Source organism: Callionymus lyra, chromosome 14 (genome assembly GCF_982586985.1).
Source record: "Callionymus lyra chromosome 14, fCalLyr1.hap1.1, whole genome shotgun sequence".
Classification (NCBI taxonomy): domain Eukaryota; kingdom Metazoa; phylum Chordata; class Actinopteri; order Syngnathiformes; family Callionymidae; genus Callionymus; species Callionymus lyra.
In genome coordinates, this window is record NC_141831.1 from 7807808 (window position 1) to 7815710 (window position 7903).

A 7903-nucleotide genomic window follows, 5' to 3' on the forward strand; every position below is an offset into this window, starting at 1 on the left:
ATTGCTCTTGATATTGATATATGGTGAAAAATGTCCATATATATTAATTTATCGCTTTTTTTTCTAAACACATGACAATCAATAACTATTAAAAAAAAGAATTTACAGTACTTTTCTTTTAGCACACAGTGAAAAAAAAGTGATGACAAACTAACTAATAGTTACATATATTTAATGATTAACCTTGAGAAGTATTTTTATTTATGCATGTATTGTTTTCCAGAACTCAGATAAAGAAAATTAAATTAAATTAAATTAATGGATGAAATGCATATAAAACATGTTTAATTAAATGAGAATAAAATCTAATCATACAGTCGGGTGAAAAAATAATCTTATAACACAGTGATTGTTTTAAAGTGTCTTCGTTGTTACATGACGTCTATTTTTAGAGGCTTTTCCTGTGTGGGTTTTGTTTTGAGGCGCACAGATTCACTCATGAACCACAAGTTGTTCCAGTTGTTGATTCCTTCACAACAAACCAGCTTCTTCGTTTAAACTGTGCGTTTGTTCTGGATTAACTTTATCAATGATCTGGTGAGTTTTTATTCATTGTTTTCATCGAATACATTTATTTTGTTTCATGATCTTAACATTTTTTATTTAATCTTTAGAAGTGAGATCTTTTTAATATTTAGTCAAGTTACTCACTCAATCACACCAAGATGAGACGTGATCTTTTACTAAATTATTTCACCATGTTTTGTTGTCTTAACATCCATATTATCTCCACAATAATCTCACGGCAATAAACTCAGAGTTACGGAGTCGCTTGCCCGACAAGAGACACATCTTTAAACGTATCCAATTCGGAACTTTACCTTTGTTGTGAATATATTCTTAAATATATTTTTTAAAACGTTATCTGATCATCATTTGATGTATTTTTCTCACAAAAAACATACAGTATCTGATTTTGAATTTTCCAAGTATTTATACGTTTCATTTGCAGTATTATAGTATTTAATTTCAGCATTAAATCAATATACGGTTAAATATAAGGTCAATTTAACTTTAATAACTTTTATATATACATTTTCAATTGATTTTAATTTATTAGCAATTTATACATTTTTATCGGATGGTAATTTTGTTTATCCGACACCTCCGCAAAACAACAACAACATCAACATGTTTGTACAGCAAAGTAACAATAAAGTTTGAATTAATAATGAAATCGATCTTCTCTCAAAGCAAACCGAGCACGCGATGAAGGTCTCCCACCACTAGATGGCATTGTTCTATTAAAACGGATCATGAAAGGTAGGTATTGTAATGAGTGGTGGGGAGAGTGAACACAATGAAAAATACTTTGGTTTTATTAGGCAGTGTTATATAATAATTATAATAATAATAATATAATATATATCATAATTACAGTCAGTAAACAGTCGGGGAGATCCGTTTATGTGCGTTAATTCAAAACACAACTTTATTTGTATAGCTGATAATGCAGAGTATCAATGCATCGATTTAATGAAAGACGAAGAGGAAAACACGGGTTAATATTCTTGACTAACAGCTAATAACAGCATAACAATTTAATCTTTTAGTATTCTAGTGCATTAAAAATCATCACATTTTCAGTTTGGCAGTGTGTTACAATCCGTGGTGTCCTACATGAAAACGGATAAAGTATTAAAATCCTGCTATTTTATTGTAAAAAATAACCATTAAATTTGCAAATAAATCACTTGTTTGCAAGATCATGTACTGACAGAAGTAACCAGTACTTCGGAGGAACTGTGCAAATTTCCCTGATCGTGTTCTGACAGTTAAGCTTTAAATTGACAAAAGTTGATGATATTGACAGCAAGTTATGTTCGAATCCTGAAAAACTATTCAGACCTTTTTTCCAACGGGCGGACCGTGAAAATAATGGTAAAATGATAATCTGAGGCAAAAATAACAATAGTTAAATATTAAAAAAATATCGTTTTTAGTTTTGGAAATATAGGTCTAGATATACGGATACACAGTAGAGCGAGGAAACGCGTCGATCGTGGTCACATCTTTTCGTGTTAACTGGTAATTGTGGTTCAGATGAATAAAGACGCGAGTCAATTTCCTGGACGAACCGTGCGATTCGTCTCATTCTGCGCCTCGACTCGACCATGACAGGAGGAGGTGAGATCACACTTGACTTTTGATCGATGTTTTTTTAATTTAACCGTGTGTGTGTGTGTGTGTGTGTGTGTGTGTGTGTGTGTGTGTGTGTGTGTGTGTGTGTGTGTGTGTGTGTGTGTGTGTGATGATCAACGGTCCAGTGTGTTTGGAGGAGAAGGTCGGGCTGGTGCTGCTGTGCTCGGCGTTGTCCGTCTCCTTGTGCTTCAACATCATCGTCTTCCTCAGACGCCTCTCGTCCAAAGGTAAGTCAGTAGGTAAGTCATATTTATTTATATAGCGCTTTTCCAGACCAGGGTCACAAAGCGCTTAAACAATCAAAACAATACTCAAAAAAGTACATACTTTAAAGATCAAGATAATACTGAGAACAACACAGGAGTTCCAGAAAATCAAGGAAAAGCCTGAACAAATAGAAACGTTTTAAGATGTTTCTTAAAGGAGTCAGTAGATCCATCAAGAGCAAAGAGAGAGAAGATCGTTCCAAAGCTTAGGAGCAACAGCTAAACAGACGCTGAGAATCATGAATATATATTTCATCCGCTCGTCAATTTACAGATCATCTTGGCTCTCTGAGGATCTCCGGCGCAAAGAGGTGACTCGTTAAAAATGATCCTCCGCTCACATTAGACCCGCGCAAGTAACACCGTTGTCTCGCGTCCAGGCCGACGCCGGTCGGAAGAAATGAAGATGGAGAAAGAATCGAGGTGGAAAACGTACTCTACGGGAACAGTCGTGCGGAGAGTGGTGAGTTTTTGAACAAAACAATGAAATTATTGATAACAATATATATTTATTAAGGCTGCACGATATATCGAATAAATATCACGATATCGGCACGTGCGATATGCATATCGAAAACATTTGCGATAATTTATAATCTTTTATTGTATAAATCAAGCATTTCTTAAATGCACACTTTGACCCATCGGTGTCACATTCTCTAAAGTTGTGAATTTGTACTTCTATGTCTCGTTGCTGTTTACGTCTCCGTCCATCTGTAAACTGTGAGGAGCAGCTTGCTAGGCTCGGTTCAGTGCGGCTCAGTATATACACGGAAGTAATACTAACTTATGATCTAGTCAAACACTAGTGATCCAGTCACTCGTCTCTTTCAACCTCCTTTCTTAAAGCAACATATCGTAAGAACTTTTCATCTCGTCTCAGTTGTTTTCTTATAAGATCGTGAACTTCCGAACAAGTGTAAAGATGTCCGTCTTCACCGTATGCTAACGAGCTAAGTTGTTAGTGTCATTTATAAAGTGTTATGTGCGCTTGTATAAGAAGGTTTGATTTATTATTAATTTGGTGATTTAACGACGCGCCGGTGGCTCCTCTCTGATGTCGCTCAGTTTCGTGGGAAACCGATGCAAGTCCCACAAGACTGAGCGTTAAAAGTGATATTTTTCTACGATCACGTCGGCACCGAAGCGCGGAAATAAACGAAAGGGAAATATCGCATTGTTTTCCTTCTCTAAACCCCCCGAACCTCCCCTACGGTACTCACGGCTGCGCGTGCACGCGGCTACAATTTTAGATGAAATAAATAAATATCGCATTAATATCGATATCGCAATTGATCGTATATTGCACTTATTTCTAATATCGTGCAGCCATAGTATTTATCCATTTATATTTACTCTGTTCTTGCATTTTCTTTGTTTTTTTTTGTTCTGATAAATCAGGTTGAAAATGATCAATTGGAATATTCTCTGAATCGTTTTCCATCTCGTATCTCTTCAGGGTTATAGTACCTGTAACGTAAACAAAATGCTTTCTTAAAAACAAGAAAAGAAATTGAAAGTAACATGTAAAAAATGATGCGTTACAAAGTCTGACAACCGTTATTGAAAACAATAAAGTTAAATGGTCCGAAAAAATGTTGTGTTCAAGGGGCGACGGGCGTTTGCTACAGTACGATACAGCAACTGAGAGCGAGTCCAAGCAAGGTGAGTTTTATTTCTATCCTCTAGATGTTGATGAAACTTTCATGAAAGTGTACGGATGTCAAACTGTTCATGCTTTTTTTTTAAGTTGCACAACTTTAAGTACAATATATTGAGGTCATCAAAATAAAAGTATAAATCCAGACAATCCAGATTTGGTTTATATAGTCTTATAATTGCATTAAACATCCAAATTGTACTTTTGTTTTTATGGAATTATAGTACATTATATGTATTTCCTTTTTTCCCATATATCCACTTGCAGTTATTTTTTCACTTAAAGTAATTTATAAATATCTTGATAATTACTAAGTTGATGCCCACAATTTCGTTGTACGAAACAACATTTAAAAACATGTTTCCAGGTACAAAGATATCCTTCCAATAAGTGACACAGTTTTTCCTTTTTTAAATTAAACTTTTAAAAGAAAATAGAGTCATCTTACTATAGAAAATATTTTTTTGTAAACTTCAATCTTATACAACAAATAGAAAAATCTACATCTTGACTGAATTACAGTAAAATAGCAGTTGATGATAGTGTTGACACCAAAAAAATGGGTTGTTTTTAATCAATTTCTAATCTAGTGCATTCAAAATAATCCAATTTCCAGTTTGGCTGCGTGTTACAATCCGTGGTGTCCAAAATAAAAAACAGATCAAGTAGTAAAATCCTGCCGTTTTATTCTAAAATAATTAATTTTCCAGCTAAATTACGCCTCGCTGGATCTCGAGGTGCTGAACAAGTACAGGGGCAGGATTCCCAACAAGCCGCCGCCGCCGCTGCCACTGCCGCCGCCGGTGCCGCCGCGCACGACCCATCCCGCAAACTATCCCCTGGAACCTGACGTGACATTCAATTGCATCGACGGCAGAGGAAGCGTATACATAAACCACAAGCAGTTAGCAAAGCAGAGAAGCCAACTTAGCTCATGGATTTAGAAAGTCACGGTTTCTCTTATTCGAGCGAACGGAAGGAGCGCAACAATCGGAAAAGTTTTCCGTGAGAAAAAAGAAATGATAAACGAGCGGGAGCCGCGAGATGCTACTATGAATCAAGATAATTAAACCTTCATATTAGGTGGTTCCACTTCAGCCGACGTGTCATCAATGAGTCTATTGTTCGGGGAACATAATTTTAAAAAAGTCCCAATATCATTTATTATCCTATTGTTTTCTGCACTTTTTTTAAAAGCAAGTTTTTTGGTAAGTAAATAAAAACATTTCAAGATTTCACCGCCCGGGTTGAATCTGCTCCGTAAATCCTAGTTTATGAGAAATAACTCGCGGCCTTGTTATCAGTAGCAGGAGCTAAAAAAGCTGTCGGACGCCGGCAGCACTTTCAGCGCCGCCTGACAGTTTATCAATAGTTGACCATGACCTACTTTTCCTCTGTGGATTCATTTCTGGCCTCTGGCTTCTTTTTTTTTTTGAGGTGGAGGGAAATAACTGCTTCCGACACACGGGGAAGCTAAACGTCGGTTGTTTGTCGTTGCTGATATAACTTCTGAGTCACAGGCAGCAAATAAAAAAATTAAAATGGACCTCGTTGCTCATCTTAAAACAGTCTGTATGTTTGCATGGGTTTCGTATTAGAGGCGAGTTGCGAGAGCGACCACAGGCAACCGCGCAGGATTAGCCTGTGAGCGCCTTTAGCGAGGCGCCGTTTCCACGCGGCTTGTTTAGAGATGCAGTCTGTGAAACTTTTTTTATTTATATATATAGTCACATTCTATAAGACTAAATAAGTATTATTAATTAGGTAGAATCCATTTAAAATGTTCAATTTCACCTTAAATAAACATAGCTAGCACTGTTAGCTGTAGCTAAGCTAGCAAGTGAACTAGTTATTTTAAAATTTTCTTTACAGTTTACAGGTGTTTTTTTTTTAACTAATACACTTCTTTATTAAATGTGTGTTGTGGTGTCTTATGATTATGCTGAACAAACTCTATTTAACTAACAAAAACTTCAAATAAATCATGACAAATATTTTTGAGACATGATGTCGTCACTTCTTTTTTTTTAGAAATTACTTTAGTCATAGCCAATACGTCCAAGAATAAAACAGTAGGTAAGTTAGTAAGTAATATTTGTAGAGTGCTTTCCTAGACCAGGGTCACAAAGCGCTTAAAAAAAATCAAAACAATACCCAAGGAAATATATGCCTTTTAATAATCAGGCGAATGTGAGTTCTTCTACTAGAGCAGGTCAAAATTCATGATGCATGTATAAGGTATTAATGAAAATAAATAGGCGAAATAAAATCCTTAATAAATAAATTAAAATAATAGAGAGGTGTAGAAATCGTCATTTCTTTGTAAAGATCAATATTTTGTATTTACAATAACATTGAAACACCTAAAGTAACACTTCTAGTTCTTTAAAATACTTTTTGCGACGCGTTAGGAGATGATAAAATGGACCAAAACAAAACAAACAAAAAGATTATGGTTGAGGGATCATTAGTCCAACACAAGAATAATATCATAAATAAAGCTAAACACAATAACACAGAGCGTCAAAATGTACTTGGTAATGAAGTTAAAACGAACAGTTGCATATAATAACCAACAAGTGTTGATGGACTCTCTCTCTCCTCGAGGCAAACTTCTTTTTTTTTATTTTACGGGTTTATAATCTCTGACATTTATGAAGTCTGCTCGCTACAAATCAACAATCTCACTTTTGTAAACGAGCCGCCGCTGTCGGAAAAACAAATAGTTTCAGTTCAATGCATTTTTCATGAGATGAAAAACTTCAGACCGACTGAGAGTTTGTTTGAATACATTTCCAAAGACAACTAGCCGAGATGATGAAACCGAGAACGAGGCTAAAAAGGTTTCGATGTGGTCAAAATGTCTCCTCGTGTGTGCGTCTTCTTTTAAATGTACTGCTTGTTTTTTGTTTTTTTTTCAGAAATAACCAGATAGTTAGTTTAGTTTCAGTTTAGTTTCAGTTTTTTTATTTTGTTTATAGACGTCATCTCTCACCGTCAATAAATGCCACAGGACGTCACTAGAGTCAGTCTTTTTTGCTTGTAAACTTAAGGTTAACAAGCTATTATTAAAGATATATTGTTGTAAAGGTAAAACCGAGGGATACAATATAGAGCACCACATAAAAACAAAACGTTTTAACAGAAGAGAAAATACAGACAAAATATAGAACAAAAATATAAATACAATATACTTATAAGAAATGGTCGCTAGGGGGAGTAATAGGCCTTTAAGTGAAAATTGAAATCAAACATTAATAAACTTACAGTGTTTGTTTTAGAAGAATGTTTTAAATATTTTAAAGTACCTTTTTCGCCTTTTCTTATTTATAAATATGAAGTTATTATTTGATTAACAACCGAGTTTACCAGTAATAAATGGTCTTCAAGTAACCCAAGGATAACCTTTTCCCAGAGTCATTAAAAATAGTTTATTATATTTATATTAATAAAAATCACAAATCAGAGACTAGGATTGGCTCCCAGTTGTCATGGCAACCATTAAAATCTGAAAGTTTTGCATCTCAAAGTGATTTTTTTTCTTCTTCTTTTTTTCACTTATCTCTGATGTAAAGCAGTAGACTTTGATTTTCTTATAAGTACTAAGTATAAGTTGTTGCTTCTCGTACCTTGTGTCGAGGTCACGACGTCCAAGAACTGGTTCTTTTATTCCACAATCACCGGCTCGGTCCATAAAGGTCCGGTGCGGATGAATTTAAATCTATAAAGTGATATAAACGCATAGAATAAACGTGTATTAGAAATATGTACAGTGTTACACTCCTGTCGCACCTGGACATAGTTACAGGTAAGTGGGGGGCGTGTCCTAATGAGG

The 7903-nt window shown here is 35.1% G+C and overlaps 1 protein-coding gene across 5 annotated transcripts; it reads left to right on the forward strand.

The window, feature by feature from the left end:
• Nucleotides 1-430: 430 nt before the first annotated feature.
• On the forward strand, nt 431-6264 carry LOC148065900 (uncharacterized). Of its 5 annotated transcripts, XM_087807231.1 has the most exons (8): nt 431-537; nt 1195-1263; nt 2044-2127; nt 2268-2369; nt 2683-2719; nt 2789-2871; nt 4018-4073; nt 4779-6264. In XM_087807231.1, exons 3-8 carry the CDS (start codon nt 2115-2117, stop codon nt 5010-5012), a joined length of 525 nt encoding a protein of 174 aa, XP_087663357.1. In that variant the 5' UTR covers nt 431-537; nt 1195-1263; nt 2044-2114; the 3' UTR covers nt 5013-6264. The 5 variants fall into 5 exon arrangements, with proteins under 5 accessions (XP_087663357.1, XP_087663356.1, XP_087663355.1 ...); XM_087807230.1 differs by having other exon boundaries at nt 1195-2127; XM_087807229.1 differs by having other exon boundaries at nt 2044-2369.
• The last annotated feature ends 1639 nt before the right edge of the window (nt 6265-7903 follow it).

Bases quoted from the DNA above. Each gene is read 5' to 3' on its own strand.
- LOC148065900 (XM_087807227.1), top strand. From the start codon at position 2,252: ATGATCAACGGTCCAGTGTGTTTGGAGGAGAAGGTCGGGCTGGTGCTG. The intron at 2,370-2,682 runs GTAAGTCAGTAG...GTCAATTTACAG, and splicing joins CAGACGCCTCTCGTCCAAAG to ATCATCTTGGCTCTCTGAGG. The intron at 2,872-4,017 runs GTGAGTTTTTGA...GTTGTGTTCAAG, and splicing joins GAACAGTCGTGCGGAGAGTG to GGGCGACGGGCGTTTGCTAC.